The sequence below is a fragment of the Malurus melanocephalus genome, unplaced genomic scaffold (assembly GCF_030028575.1).
Source record: "Malurus melanocephalus ecotype Western Australia unplaced genomic scaffold, MMel_1.1 scaffold_43, whole genome shotgun sequence".
NCBI classification, from domain to species: Eukaryota; Metazoa; Chordata; class Aves; order Passeriformes; family Maluridae; genus Malurus; species Malurus melanocephalus.
In genome coordinates this window covers 1,310,630-1,325,057 of record NW_026623275.1, presented here as the reverse complement: position 1 = coordinate 1,325,057, position 14,428 = coordinate 1,310,630, and the positions used below count along the sequence as shown (strand labels likewise).

General features: G+C 42.6%; 1 protein-coding gene across 1 annotated transcript in view; it reads left to right on the top strand.

The window, feature by feature from the left end:
* The first annotated feature begins 12,374 nt into the window (after positions 1 to 12,374).
* Positions 12,375 to 14,428, top strand: part of SYNJ2 (synaptojanin 2) — a 68,075-nt gene continuing 66,021 nt past the window's right edge. Inside the window, exon 1 of the mRNA XM_057364854.1 lies at positions 12,375 to 12,562. Coding sequence (XP_057220837.1) covers positions 12,442 to 12,562 — 121 coding nt within the window. The 5' untranslated portion in view covers positions 12,375 to 12,441. The remainder of the gene's footprint in view (positions 12,563 to 14,428) is intronic.

Here is a 14,428-nt window from a genome sequence, read left to right as displayed (position 1 = left end):
ACAGTGTCTGCCTTGAACTAGCGAAGGTTGGAGCAGTATCAAAGCAAATACCAGGTGAGTTACTAGTGTTAGTAAATCAACCCGCTTGGACTGTTATTTTTTTTTTCTGTAGGCTTAATTGCAGAAAATATTCATGTGGRGATGGTGGAACAGAAAGGTATTTTTACTTTTTGCTGTCAGATGCCTGTAAAAGGATGTGGAATTGTTCTCTGTCTCACTGATTCAGAAACTGAGGGACAAATGAATTGTCACATGTCAAGAATGTAGGAGGGCTGAGAATGGTGCCCAACTGCTAATTCTGAGGTAATAATTTATTGCTGAAATTCACTTAAATTCAAAACTATGATCCCTAACTCCTACCCAGCTTCCTTCTCCTCCCTTGGGCCTTCCCTGCCAGCCCCTTTAGCTGATGCCTAACTCCACAGCTCCTGACAGTTCACAATGGTCAARTTTCACAAGAAGTGCCTATTAAATGGCTTGTCAGAGCATCCCCCCACACTTTCCTGTAATTATATGGTGCCACAACGACTAATGCATTTGGTCACCCACACGAGACATAAAAATAGTAGGACAGCAGACTGAAGTTTATAGGATGAGGGTTGTAAAGARCATACTCTCCTCCTTTTGGTACCAAAGGAGAGGATAAAGGGGGTGAAACTGGGGAAGTAATAAACTGGAAGACAAGTGTTTTATTTGTGACCATTTATGATGGCATATCTGAAGAAAATCTGTCTGTTAAACCAAACAGTTGTGGATGAAACTGGATGGTAAATACAACAGTACTTCCAGAGGGTAAGCTAAATATTTATAAGACTTCATTCAGATCTGTAATTACATCAAGATACCATTTTGTTAAGGTACTAGCTGTTGYACTCTATAGCCCTTACTATACAGGAATGACAGCAGTTTCTAGGACTATGAATTACTTAGAATAATAATAATAATGTTAAAATAATTTGCAAACAATATTGTCATTTCAGACACAGMTCAACAAACACAAACTCTTTGTAGTATTTGTAAATCTAGATAGAAATCAATCTATTAATCCCATTAAATGAAAAGATTAAATATATCACTTYGTTATGCTTACTTTTCTGCTTCAAATTCTTGGGGAAGTGTTATCTCTSCTCCCAAGTGATCCTTGTGCATTGCTGGCTCATCAAGACCTTTACAGAGTCGTCAAAATTTATTGCACTCCTGACATAAATTGCACTACATTCACTTTGCTGGCATCTCTGAGACCCTGTATCTGCTGTAGGCAGGAGGGGATCGTTGCTAGTAATTTCTTGCCATTCTGTCAGACTGTCATGAGAGCTTTGGCAAGGATAGTGCCCCACTACAATTGTACTGTACTACAGCTGTACTAYGAATCTGAAATACCTACTGGCATTTCTTAAAGTCACTTAAAATTCTTAYGTGAGAATCCAAACTTTGTGTTTGGTTAGGGTTTTTAAACCCTAATGTCCAATGACAAGCTGGAAACAGAGCCCAAAATAAGAGTGATTTTGTTTATTCAATGTTCATCTATATTTTATAATTTTTAATCAAATTCTTTCCAAGCCAGACACAGAATCTTGTCAAGTTTGGTGCATCTAGTAACTCATCAAGCTAAACTCTTGCCAAAGGAAAAGCTGCCTCACAAGTAAGGGCCAAACAGGGGTGAGGGTCATTTTTCTAACTGTTGACTAGTTCCTGACTAGTTAACTCATATTTTTAAGCTCAGTAAAGGTTTTGTTTAAAAATTCAACAGCTGGGAGAGAAGTGAAAAGTTAAACACTGCATCTATTGCGATATAGTAGCAAAATATAAAGCAGGCTGCTTGCTGCTGGGATGGATTTGCTGAGCTTGACACACTGCCCCAGAAGATCCCCATCTGATTGCACTCACCAGAACTGCACCACTCCGGACTGGTTATGCCAGCAGAGATAATTGAGGAGTAAAAAAACTCTTCATGTGTCTTCCCTGTTAAAGTAGTAACACTTTTCTACCTGGTTACAAATTGCACCTACCAAACTTAAAGCAAGTACTTTTTTACAAACTTTTGGGATGGAGTCTGGAACACTTCCTGCTTACTTTGAGCATGTTTATGCTTACTTGGCAATATATGAAATTTACAGGGGTAACAACTAGTGCCAGTCTATCTGCTGCTTACAAACACAGTCTTAATGCTTGGCAGAAAGGAAACAACAACCAAAAAGTGCTCTCAAACAAATAAACCCACAATGCAACTGTTTATGGAAGTCTTCCAAAATTTAAACCAAATTCACAATCAGTAAGAGGAGGTTGCTATCCACAGACTGCTATACCACAAAGTAAGTGTGCAGGATAGCTGCAGGAGTTGGGATCTATTAAAATCTGCTGTAAAATCAGCATTGGAAAAGGGCAACTTGAGGAGACTGCAGTGGTTTCAGAGGGGATGGAGGGTCTGCTCCCAGAAAAAGAGTGGAGTTCAGAAACAAACTACTGTTTGTAGGTGCACAGCTCCCCTCTGAGCAAGGAGTTTATATTGTAATTATCTACTGCTAGAATCTAATAAAGATGACTAGTGATCTTAAGTAATCTTTAAATAGTAAAATAAAACAGTCCTTCTTGAAGGGATTGTGTGTCACAGGGAAAAAACTCAACCCAACCAACAAATAAACATTGTATTGGGTGGTTGCAGGGAAGCTTGAGTAGACACCTGCAGCACCATACAGGCTCTGGGGCTGTTCCTCACTGCTGTGGAGCCAGGGAACAATAATCAGCTCAGGTCCACTGCTGAASCCTAGGTAGGTCAAGGTGTGTGTGTGGCACATAGGTCTGGTGATAAACTCCTCTACAGCATGGAGAAAGGCTGTGCTAGACAGCTGCTGCTGAGGGGAGAGAGAGGGTGCTGAGTGTGAGTGTAGCTGGCTTCCGGCATGGTGAGGAAACAGAGAAATCTGTCTCAGGATACCTTCGATTTTTCTCCTATGGGACTCCAGCCACCACTAAGTTAAACTCAATAGCCAGCATTAGTTCAAGTGCAGATAATCATAAAAAATAATTATTGTAATCACCCTTGTCAACATGGATCAATGTGCCACTTAAGGCAACAGGTTGCTTAAAAGTAGACATAATAAAGGTGTTTCTTTGCAATATGTTGTATTCTGACACATTCATCCTGAGCAGTAGCTTCTAAGATTAAACTGTGATGATTAGTTAATCTGATTTCTCAAAGGCATTTTTAAACTCACAGAGCATTTTTTCTTTTATTCAGGCATATTCATGCACTGGTTCTGGCCCTTCCTTGTAGTTTGCAATAAATCTCCAGGACTGAACAAAGTCTGTTTCAGATTTCTGGAATAAAGAAAAGAGAAAATTCCACTGAACTCCTACCAAAATATGCAGGGAACATTATTCAAGATAGCTGCTCTGTAAGAGCAGCACCGGAAGTCTGGCACTGCACCCACCTTTCATGAGAAGCAATTGCAATAGCTCTATGTATCAGGGTCATTAAAAACAGAACCCAACCATCAGTGGAACAACTGGGCAAAAAGCACCAGAGAATGAGGCAGGGGCAGGGACAGAGAAGAGGTAGGGTAATGGCACAATAAGGAAAAAAAGGTTGGTKATGAGGGCAGCAAGGAAGGCAATCCAAAGAGCTACTGAAGTAGAGTTAACAAAATCAGCAGCAAATAGACACTGCACAAGATGAATCACAGTAGATGGGGTCTGTGACAGAAGAAGGCCTCGCTCTTTTGGCTTCAGAGGGATGAGGACAGCAYCGGTGTCATGCTCCAGCTCTCCCTGCCCTCCAAAGTTAGTTTTATATGGCTCAGTAATTTTCACACCCCAGGAGCTGGCTTTCTTCCAAACACYGAGCTTTGCTGAGCTTTTCCAGCCACACCCACACAAGGTCTTTCCACTCCACACCCCATCCCCTCCAAACTGCTGAGGTTATTTTGGACTGCCCACACTCTGTGCTCACCCCTTCCCACRCACACAAGCCTTCCCAGGTCCCTGGTACTACTGGGGTGCCTGTGATGGTGGCTGAAAGTGACGAAATGTCCTAGAAATTGTGTGCAGGCTACAGGGAAAGTTGGTTTCTCACCTCCCTTTCACCCTGGTAATTTTTGAGATACACATACACATATATATTTGGAGGGTTAAGAAAAGGATAGTAGCCTGCAAATGAGTTTAACTCTAATTCCTGCAATTTTCAATCAGCTGGGCCAGTGAGCCTCGCCTATGTGGAAAAATCATTTTTGTTACGTGTGCCATAAGCCATCCCCAGGCTAACAGGAATTGCTTGAGAGTTACAGGAACAGTGAAATCTAAACCACTTGCATCCTGGGGTGGGAATGTATTATTTCAGTCAACCTCAAGCTTCCATAATGATTTATATGTTAATAGTGAACATAGTACGTGTTAGACATACAGCCAATTCTTTCTGTAAAAGCAATACAAAAATCTTGTTTTAGTGAAGCAGAACGGCACACCTAAATAAACAAGTCAAATTGTCAAAAAGCAAACAATGACTAGCAAGCACAATGAAGATAATTACATTCACTTGCACATACACATTGTCTGTGGATTTAATTGGTGCATTAGGAATAATGTAACATACCAAAATGATTGTTCAAGTAACTTCAAACCATGGTATTCCCTCAGTTCTTCTCTTTTCTGGTCTGTTCCCTTCATTCACACACTGTGCTTTGTCAGCTACCCCTATACAGCAGCACTGACATAGATAACACCTCATTCTAGAGTCTTCCTTTCCTTTCAAGAAAAACATATGCTATTCACTCTGCCTTCACCCTAAATGGGGCTGTGAAATAGCTTGACTCCTTAGCCAGTTTGTTCTATTTTACTGTTTTAGTTTTTCTTTACCCTTCTCCAGTTCAAGGCTGGTGGTATRCAAAGGAACTCCATTTACTACTTGGATTTGAACTAGTTCATGTTCTCTGTCTTTTCAAACTGTCCAGTCTAAGCCATCTTGTCATAAAGCTGCTGACAAGCAGAGCAACACCTGAGATTTATTGCCCAGTGTCATTTCTGCAAGATTTTTCAAATTTTACCAAATGCAGTTGAAAAAAYCCCAWACCCCCAGTCTTCAAGGTAAACAARTAYRTTCTCTTCCTTCATGAGAATGTGTTATTACCCTGCCTCCTGCTCCCCTTTGGTCTGAAATCTCTCCTAAATCTGAAAATTAATGGACAGGGCTTTCTAAAGCATGGAGAGGCATAATACCATAAAGCATCTGTTTATAAAATGAAAGGAAAGAAAGAAGCTTAACTCAATTTAAAAGCATCACGTATGTGGTACTGGAAACAACTCAAATGGAAAAAATGTTGAACATTTGATCATAGAAGAGCAAATCTATGCATGCAAGGCATTTTGTGTTCCTTTTAGACAGTGACAATGACTCTTTTTGCTATGTGGCTTAGTATCTGGCATACAAGCAATAGTCCATTATCAAASACATGAAGTAGAAATTCTATATCTTAAGAAAGATGCAGCAAATGAATCCCAAACCTTAAACCTGGGAAATGTTTCCCATTGAATTTTGAAATACCAGCTGGGATTCTGGATTGTGTTTAAGATTTGGGAGAAATTAACCTACTCATTACAGAGACATAAGGCTTCTTTTCTCAGTAGCTGTAGGATGGTGGTACTGGTTGTGAGGTGGCTGTTGTGTTTCTCAGATCACTGCTGCCACACACTGTGTTTRAGACCTATGAGATCTTTCTGAAAAAGAGCATGAAACATTAAAATAGTGTTAAATACTAACAMGTTTACACAAGATGAAATAAGTGTCAAACAACAGCAATAAACTTTTGTCCTATGTATTCTCCAAAGTTAGTTACTTTTTGTACTTTAGGAAAGCATTAATGTGCTTTTTTTTTTACAAATTCATGTTTCTGAAACACAGCTGAAACAGCTTCTAAAAATTTATTGCTGTCATGATTTGATTGTATTAAAGAGGTGTTCTCCAAATAGMAGACTATCTTTAACCCTTTTATTTTCATTCAAATGCTTGAATAAGTCTGAAACTTTAAAATGGACAGGTTGTGTCCAGCATTCACTTTTGCTCATTGAAACAAACAAACAAAAAAATCCTTAGTTTTACTTTAGCTTTGTGCTTTATACACAAGAAAAAAACAGAACTGGAATGTTAGAGAACTTTAGGATGTGAACCTCCATTGGATTTATATATATGCATTTCTGTGAACAGAACATGTGCTCATCTAATTAACAAAATCCTGTTATAAAATACTACCACTGTAAATAGCCAGTACTGGACATAAACTCAGTTAACATGTTCTACAATGTTCAATCAACTCCCACTAATGTTTACACATAGAAACTTCATAAAAAGATACTCTCCCTTGAATGTCTGGTCCCACTGAGGGCAGACTAGAGTTCAATAAGCTTTAAATGAACTAATATTAATTAGAGTTATGAACTGAGCATGGAAATGCCTTTCTCCTKGCCCTCTCTTCCCACCCTCTCTCTCCCCATTTCTAAAAGCTTTGTTATAGATCTCATCCACCCTGTATACTCCTTTTTTAAAAAAAAATATATTCTGTGTTACCCAGTAGGACAACACTAAAGATTTTTATGTTAACAAAATTAATTTACAAATGAGTCATCATAAGAGGGATCAAAAGTTAACATCTTCCTCAATAAATAGAGTGTACTTTCAAAACATACGAAATCCTGCTATCCCTTTCATGACTATTTTCTCCTTGACTTTTCTGATTTTTGTATGATTTGGTTACTCTAAAAATACAGGGGTGGGTTTTATTCTTCTAAATCATTCAGCTTTTGGATCCATCGTCTGTATCATAATCAGCTTTCTGTTGCAGTCTTGCATKGTCCACTCTTGTATTCATCTGTTTCTCTCTRGCTAGTTATAATATCTCAACAGACTATGAAACTTTCTGAACAACCGTGAAAACTCTGTTCTTCCTTCTTACAGATATGGAGGATCAACAGAATAGCTGAATTMTAATTTAAGAATGAAGTTAGGCATCACTTTGTGAGATTCGCAGGCAATCTCTTCCATTACTCCACTTACAGTGTCACACCATCTGTGACAATGATGGCCACCATATACTGCTGAAATGCCACAACTGGTAATCTGGGATAGCCTCTTTCTGGAGTTTTTTTCATAGCTGATTCATGGACAAAAGAAAAGCYTTGGTTTTGCCTCATCAAATCCATATCCCCTAATATGGGGTAATCAATAAACAGCTTTCACTGTTGATATGCAACAGAGATGTGCACAATTTTTTATGATAAGAGGCACATTCTCACTGAGAAAAACTGCCAACATGCTTACTGCAGCTCTTCCTRTGCAGATATTAAGCAGTCTACTTTAAATTCAAATTTTCTATTTTATTAAGCATTTTGTTTTTCCTATCAGGAGGTCCAGAAAATGAGGCAAGAAGCAGTGGAAAACTGTGGCTTCCTAGTCCTTTGAACATGAGGAAGTGATACCTATAACTAATCATAAGCATGCCAGTCTGGAAGAAAGAATAAAAATTTTATCTRGTTGTCTGGTCACTATTACTGCCTAAATAAACGCCATCTGACTAATGCTGCTCTTCCGCACATAGTTTTGGGATGAAGAATGTTAAGCTTTAAAACAGCTGCTGTTACTGAAAATAGTCTCTCAGTAAGAAAAGCCTAGTGCCTGTGAATGCAGTCAATCTGCCTCACTAGAGAGATCTCTTCCATTTAGCATACACAGAGTTAAAATATAGGTGGAAGAGGTGGTGGGAAATTCCACTGACCTCCCCAGCAACACTTTTTTGTTAGCAGCATTTCTAAAACTGTTACCACTGCACCAGAGCATCTCTCAACCACTTCTGGTACACCTTCAGAGCTTGAATTCACAGCCCAGTTTTCTGCCAATCTGGAGATACAGCCTGCAGCCAGATAGACCCTGACTCAGTCTGAGCCTAAAGCTACTTTGCTTCCAGTCCAACCACCTCGAGCAGCAGAACCTGCACTGTTTATTCACTTGAGAAGGAAGTTTATTCACCCAAGCAAGGAACTGTAAGATTTAGGCTACTGATATACTTAAAGTCAGGCGTATGTTCAGCACCTGCTGAACCAGAAGCTCAGGTCTGAGCCCACCCCACCTCCCACTTACAAATAATKGGTTAAAGGGTAATATGATACAGACTTATTAGCATTAAAAATTTCTTTCCCCTGTTGTAAGGATCACAGACCCAATGGCAAGGAACAAGGGGAACTTGTCAGGAAAGGTTGTAAACAGGAGCAGAAATTTGAAAATATTGTCCCTGACTGAAGCAAAGAAAATGTCCCTGCATCATTCCTCTTACAGTCATGGCAAGGTCAAATGTTCTTAGTCAAACTCTAAACAAATAAAGCATACTGACTTATCACTTGTTTTTCTCATAATCTTCAGTTATTTTTAAGGAAATGCAGTTGATGCTGTTGAGTTACAGTGACCTAGCTCAAACTATATTGGACTGTCTCTGTAACAAAGTACCAGATGTCTTTTGCACACGAAGTTCTTTACTAGGCCAAGAGAAGTTCAACCAGCTTGAATAGAAAGCTYTTCTCTCAATTTCACAGTGTAAAAGGTGACTTTAAAACCCCACAGTTACTTTCAGAGCAACACTTTAAGCACTCTAGCCTTAAAGTGTTATAAATGCTGTGTTAAATTCAGACTTAAATAAAATTCATTCTAATGTTAAGTAGAAAATGTGGAAACTAAAGTTTTTGCATATTAGCAGCAGTTACTTATTTTGAATGCCACGTGCAGGAAAAAAATATGCTAAGATATTTACCCTATTTCTTCTTTACTTGCAGCAAGTCAAAAGTTGCTCATAAAAGGCAAAACCCAAACTGTTTTCAATGGCCTTGTAAGCACACACATTTCCTGAGGAATTTGTGACTACTGAAGCTATGTGCAAGTTGCCAAAAATGTTGAGGAAATGCCGTCATAAGTAAACTTTTACATTTAATCTCAGAGCTTCAAAAAGTTACTGAAAAAGCTATTTCAGTAGAATATATTGRACACAGACAAGAATATTTTGTTTGTTTCTAATGTGTGTCACCAAAGCTTTTTGCTGAGTCCCRGATTGCAGAGTTCAATAGTACATACAGACAAGTAATACCCCAGGGACATTCACCCATTCTGTGCCCCAAAGTCCAGGATATGGGGTTCACAGCTTTTCTGGACAGAGAACAGACAGCTAAGCCAAATATTCCCTGTTCAATCCAGCTCTTCTAAACTCCCTGTTTTGCAACATCCCTGATGCTCCTCTTCAGATGGTCTTCAGAGAAACATACAATGCCACCTGCTAAGATCAGCATGCAGGACTCTTTTCCAGGGAGGCAGTTATCCAGACCCTGGAAATATCCCTTACCTTGAGGACCTAGGAGCAGGAGTCATCATATATATAGCATGCTTCAAAGGTAAACAAAGGACTGGGGAGGAGAAGGAATTRGAAATTCAAACCAAACTGAGTTACTTTGAAGAAGATAGAAGTGTTCAGAAATTACACTGAGGTGATTTCTACAGCTGAGGTAACAGCTGAATTTCTTTTCACACAAAAAGAACTGCGCTTAAAAATCCGTATAAACACAGTGTGGACATTGTCTTCAACACAATTTATGCCACAGATGAATTAACAGGAACTGAACTTGATTTAGTAGCTGAAGGCTGTTTCCATGATACTCACATACATAAGGTCCAGAGCAAGACAAGTCAACTCAAAATGTCAGATAAAAGATGATCTGTCAATCTTCAGCAGTTTCCCTTAAATTGGACTTCGGTGCATTGAAACACAGGCAGTTTGGTTAGATGAAAAGATCTCATCAAAAGAACACTTTCCCACACAGTATATCAAAGAAATTTCCTATATGACCTCTCAATTTGGATGTCATTCTCTGTGAAGGAGGTTTGTAGAACAAATGATTCTATTCTCTGCTACTCTTCACCATTTTTTGATTGCATTCTCAGGCTTTGTGTTTCTAACATAAAGTCTGATTAACTGACTTACTGCTTTTTGAGTGGATGTATTGCAACTGGAATGTACTGAAGGGATCTGTTCATAACAGATTACAACAGACCGAAAAAGCCACCTATGAAGCAGTGCTTTGTCATACACACTGCTAAGGATTTCTAGACTACCCCCTTTATCTGAGTTTTCTTCTCACATCATTATCCCTGATCTGAGGTGCTAAATAAATACTATCTCAGGTGCACCAATCCTTTCTTCAGTATTTTACCCAAGAAATCTGACAGTAATTTTTTTACTAACAATCCTAAATCGTGTGTTCTTGGAATTTGCAGTGGAAAGAACCAATGAAAAAAACTACTAAGGAGCTGCAAACACAAGTAGTAGAGAGGGATAAACCCATGTCCTGCCAGTGAGAGTTTGCTCTTGTGATGGAGTTTAAAGGGGACTCTGAAGAATTACTCCTCAAAGGCAAAGACACACACACATTAAAAAAGGGGAGGGGGGGAAGCGAAAAAAAAAAAAAAAAAAAAAAAAAGAAAAAAAAAGAAAAAAAAAGAAAAAAAAAAGAAAAAAAAAGAAGGAAAAAAAAAGAGTGGGTTTTTTTGGTTCTATTTTTAAACATGTAAGTGTATGATCCAGGGCAACTTTTTAAAGAAATGTGATACAGCTCTCAGGCAGCACTGATTAAGCGATACTTTAAGTATTTCATCTCAAATGAGCACTTTTCTCTAGGGAAAGAGTGAAAGATGTCAAAGACAAACTGWTTCTTGGTATGCCATTCACACTGGGTAGCTGTTAGAGAGGCAGCCCTTTTCTGTTTAATATTGAGTATGGTTCATCTATGTTCTTACATCTTCTAAGACTCCCAAACTTTGAGCTATGTGCAGTCTCTCTTTTTTTCATCCTGATCATTTAATTTCTATAGTTTCTGGGTCATTTYTTTTGCTTTATGCAGTACTTTTCACCTCCCCCTACATACTATCATCAAAGTTTAGGATCGGGGGGATAAAAAGCCCTATGCAAACCAATCCCACTTTTCCTACCAGATCCTTTCAAAATGCTGTTTTAAGGAGGCACCATAAAGAAACGTAAAATCAACCTCCTTTCCAAACTACTGCTCACCATAAAATAAATAAACCAGATGTGTGTGATAGAAAGACAGTACCTGCTTTTCATTTTGTTTCCATCACGTTCAAAGAAGGCAGGGACTGACATCACACCTGGCAGTGCACCGCCATGACTGACGTTGTCAACGCAAATGTAAGACAACAATAACAGATGGCAGTTYGGGTATTTTTAATTTCGCCGTTTTCTTTACATACTAAGTTATAATTAGTGATGCTAAAAAAATAGAATTCTACTTGGGTTATCTGTGTATGAACAGGACTACATTTTCTGCGGGAGATTACAAAGAGTTTTTCTCTTATCCAAACAGCTTGGCGCACCTGTGTCTACCTCGTCAATCCACTYCTTAAGGGTGCACTCCGGGAAAAAAACAGCATTCACCCTGCACAGGCTCACCAGGGAATTGCGATGGGAACCCTGCAACAGCACAACACGTGCACTGTGCTTTTACTCCAAACTCTGTAATGCCCAGCCCTCGGGATAGCGCACAGCCAGAAAGGAGCCCCGAGGGGAGATCCCTGCCGGCCCTGTCAGCGGGGAGCGGCGCCGGGAGCGCGGGCGGCCGCTCCCGCAGGAAGCGGGAAGGAGCGCGGCCTCTCCCCGGGGAGCAGCGGCAGCAGCCTCGTCCTCCACGGCAACAACTCGGGCGCCTCAAGGCGTTGCTGGGCCCGCCGCCCTCCCGGCGGCTCGACGGCGACCTTCGCCACCCGCGAGAGTGAGGAGCGACACCGCCGGGCCGGGGCAAGCCGGGCCGGGAACAGCCCAGCCGGGAACAGCCCAGCCGGGCCGGGACCAGCCCAGCCGGGCCGGGACCCACAGCGCCCCGTCGGGTTCAGCAGCGCGGCGGCCGCTCCTCCCCTCACCCGCGGGGAGGGCCGGGGGCAGCGCCCAGCCGGCGGCTTGTACCTGTCCCGGAGGAGGAGGAGCCGGAGAAGCGGAGCCGCAGGGACAAAGTTAACTCTGGAAAGTTTACCGCGACTGGGAAGAGAAAGGCGGAGAGCAAAGGRGAAGGTCGCTCCCGCCCCGCCGGCCGCAGCTGGGGCTCCCCGAGGAGGAGGACGCAGCGGCGGGGTCGCCCGCGGGGGACGCTCCGCTTCCTTCACCCCGGGCTGGGCGCCCCAACTGCGGAGGCCTGCTGAGGTGACCGGCGAGCGGGAGCGGGGAACGGCCGCCCTCCTTGCCCGCCTTCCTGGGAGAAGCGGCCAGGACCGGGGACGGGCACCCGGAGGAGCTCCCGCGGGGCTGCCGGCGGCCCCCGAGCGCCGCGCCGTGCGCCCGACGAGACGGAGGCTCCTTCGCCACCCCCTCCACCSGGACCCCTGCGCCCTCCTCCCCGCGGCCGGCGGCTCCCATGGCTCTGAGCAAAGGGCTGCGGCTGCTCTGGAAGCAGGAGCCGGGGCCGAGCGCCCTGCTGGAGACGCGCAGCCGCCAGGACTGCCTGTTGCTGGAGGCCGGCACCGTGGCGGCGCTCAGTAAGTGCATGCGGGGGCTGCCGTGGSGGCGCGGAGCTGTGTCCGTGGGTACGCGCCTCTGCCTGCCAAGGGGGTCTGGGCTGCGGCGGCAGCAGGCGATGGCCAGGAGCATTGGGGCACTTTCCCCCGGGGCATGGAGAGAGGAAGGGAAGAACGCAGACCCACGCCCAAATGGGACGCTGACTGCGAGGAGTGCCTCACCTCACTTTATACCCCGACCTCCAGCACGGCCCTCCAGGCTTGGCCTCTTGCTGTCGCGTTTGGGTGACCCCCGGTACCGTGCCAAGTATGGAGGGTTGGCCAGCATCTCTTCTCTATCCATGTCCCCCCGCTGCTGTGAGTGGCTTTAGCCTTCTCACCAGCAGCCGGGATAGAAGAAGCAGGAGAGGCTACCCGCCTGCCTGGTGGCGGTGGGGTCTGGGCACAGGGCAGCTTTACTGTGCAAGACTTAGGCTCTACCTCCTTGACTGCACAGGAGGGCCCAGGTAAAGSGATGGGGTCCGCTGCCTCTTGACGAAGTTTCTACTCAGCTACATCAGGTGACACAACAGTGAAGACARCCAGCTCTCAGCAGAGATGTTTTTGGATGACTGATTTGAGATTTGTGTCCCATAAAAAAWCGCTGGCTTCTTGCTGTGGTGCCAAACCTGCCCCTGCGGTTTGAATGGTGAATGGCTGCTTGAGTGTCTGGCAGAGTTTACAGTTTACACTGGAGTTTACACTGGAGAGTAAACGTCCTCAGGGYCGTCTCACCTTGTGTTTTTGATGCTTCTCACACGTGAATGAATGCAATGCTGATATTGTTAATCTTAAAGCAGATACACAAAAATGAGGTGACTGGGAATGTAAGGGCAGAAAGCAATGCTTGCTTTTGTTCTTAAATTGTTTTCTGTATCATACGTGTACCTGCAATCATGCTGCTGTTTGCAGCATTGTAGGAGTCCATGTTCAAGCAACTCAAACTGTTGTAGTAAGTACTGTGTGTATACTGTGATTTGTACAATGTCAGTCACCATGTCACCTCAGGATCTGGGTCCACTGAGCTGAGTGTTCTACAATGTACAGTGGCAGGACATGCAGTCTAAAATGTTTGATTTTCAGGTGTTGGGGTCATTATGAATGACAAAAGCCAAAAACGTCATCAAGGGGCAGCTGATTCTCACAAGAATAGTTCTGATAGTGGAAAAATTTTGACCTGTCATGAAAAAGATGTTATTGCCACACTTGTGGAAATTTTTGTTTAATTTTATTGGAGTTTTATATTGTGTAATATTTTGGGGGTTTGGTTTCTTGCTGAGTTCTTTGTTAATAGTGGACATCAATGTGTTACATTTTTCGGGAGTTGGGTGTTGTGATGTCAGTTTTCAGTGATTTAGCAGTGAAAAGTCAGTACTCAGTAGCACTTCGCTCATTTCACCTGATTCTAAAAACCTGTTGACGTTAAAACTCCATATTGATATCAGCGGGGTTTGGTCTGCATTTTGTTATCCTGATAAAAATATAAAGCAGCTCCACTTCCTAAAGCAAATGTGCATTAATAAAATGGAGAGCCCAGTATTCATCTAGCCAGCCCTGAGCCATTTGTATGTGGTTGGAAAGATTTGAAATCTCACTAATTAAAGGAATCATCAACGTGGAGTTGATTTTTCTCCTCCATTGTTGTGATTTCCCATTTGAATTTCTATACCTAAAATGATTTAGTGTCTGGGAAGTTGCTCAGCAGAAAAGGTTCTGGTGGTGCTGCTCTGCATCCATCTGAACATGATCCAGTGTGTGCCCAGGTGAGCAAAGAGGCCAATGACATCCTGGCCTGTCTCAAAATAGGAGTGTGTCCAGAGAAGAACGATGGAGCCAGTGAAGTTCTGG